A 763-nucleotide genomic window follows, 5' to 3' on the forward strand; every position below is an offset into this window, starting at 1 on the left:
CGCGCCGGACCATGGGATGTCGGCAAAGCTCGGAGGAGAAAGAGGCGGCGCGCCGGTCCCGGAGAATCGACCGCCACCTGCGCTCCGAGAGCCAGCGGCAGCGCCGCGAGATCAAGCTGCTGCTGCTGGGCACCAGCAACTCGGGCAAGAGCACCGTGGTGAAGCAGATGAAGATCATCCACAGCGGCGGCTTCAACCTGGAGGCCTGCCGCGAGTACCGGCCGCTCATCGTCTACAACGCCATCGACTCGCTCACGCGCATCATCCGCGCGCTGGCCGCCCTCCGCATCGACTTCCACAACCCTGACCGCGCCTACGACGCCGTGCAGCTCTTCGCGCTGACCGGCCCGGCCGAGAGCAAGGGCGAGATCACGCCCGAGCTGCTGGGCGTGATGCGCCGGCTGTGGGCCGACCCGGGCGCGCAGGCCTGCTTCGGCCGCTCCAGCGAGTACCACCTGGAGGACAACGCCGCCTACTACCTGAACGACCTGGAGCGCATCGCCGCGCCCGACTACATCCCCACGGTGGAGGACATCCTGCGCTCCCGGGACATGACCACGGGCATCGTGGAGAACAAGTTCACCTTCAAGGAGCTCACCTTCAAGATGGTGGACGTGGGCGGGCAGCGGTCCGAGCGCAAGAAGTGGATCCACTGCTTCGAGGGCGTCACGGCCATCATCTTCTGCGTGGAGCTCAGCGGCTACGACCTGAAGCTCTACGAGGACAACCAGACGGTGAGCGCCGGCCGGCCCGGCGGCGGGCG

General features: G+C 67.8%; 1 protein-coding gene across 1 annotated transcript in view; it reads left to right on the forward strand.

Annotated features, from left to right (window-relative positions):
- The first annotated feature begins 6 nt into the window (after positions 1-6).
- Positions 7-763, forward strand: part of GNAZ (guanine nucleotide binding protein (G protein), alpha z polypeptide) — a 6,652-nt gene continuing 5,895 nt past the window's right edge. Inside the window, exon 1 of the mRNA XM_004691029.2 lies at positions 7-734. Coding sequence (XP_004691086.1) covers positions 12-734 — 723 coding nt within the window. The 5' untranslated portion in view covers positions 7-11. The remainder of the gene's footprint in view (positions 735-763) is intronic.

The sequence above is a fragment of the Condylura cristata genome, unplaced genomic scaffold (genome assembly GCF_000260355.1).
Source record: "Condylura cristata isolate star-nosed mole 26May11 unplaced genomic scaffold, ConCri1.0 scaffold00029, whole genome shotgun sequence".
Classification (NCBI taxonomy): Eukaryota; Metazoa; Chordata; class Mammalia; order Eulipotyphla; family Talpidae; genus Condylura; species Condylura cristata.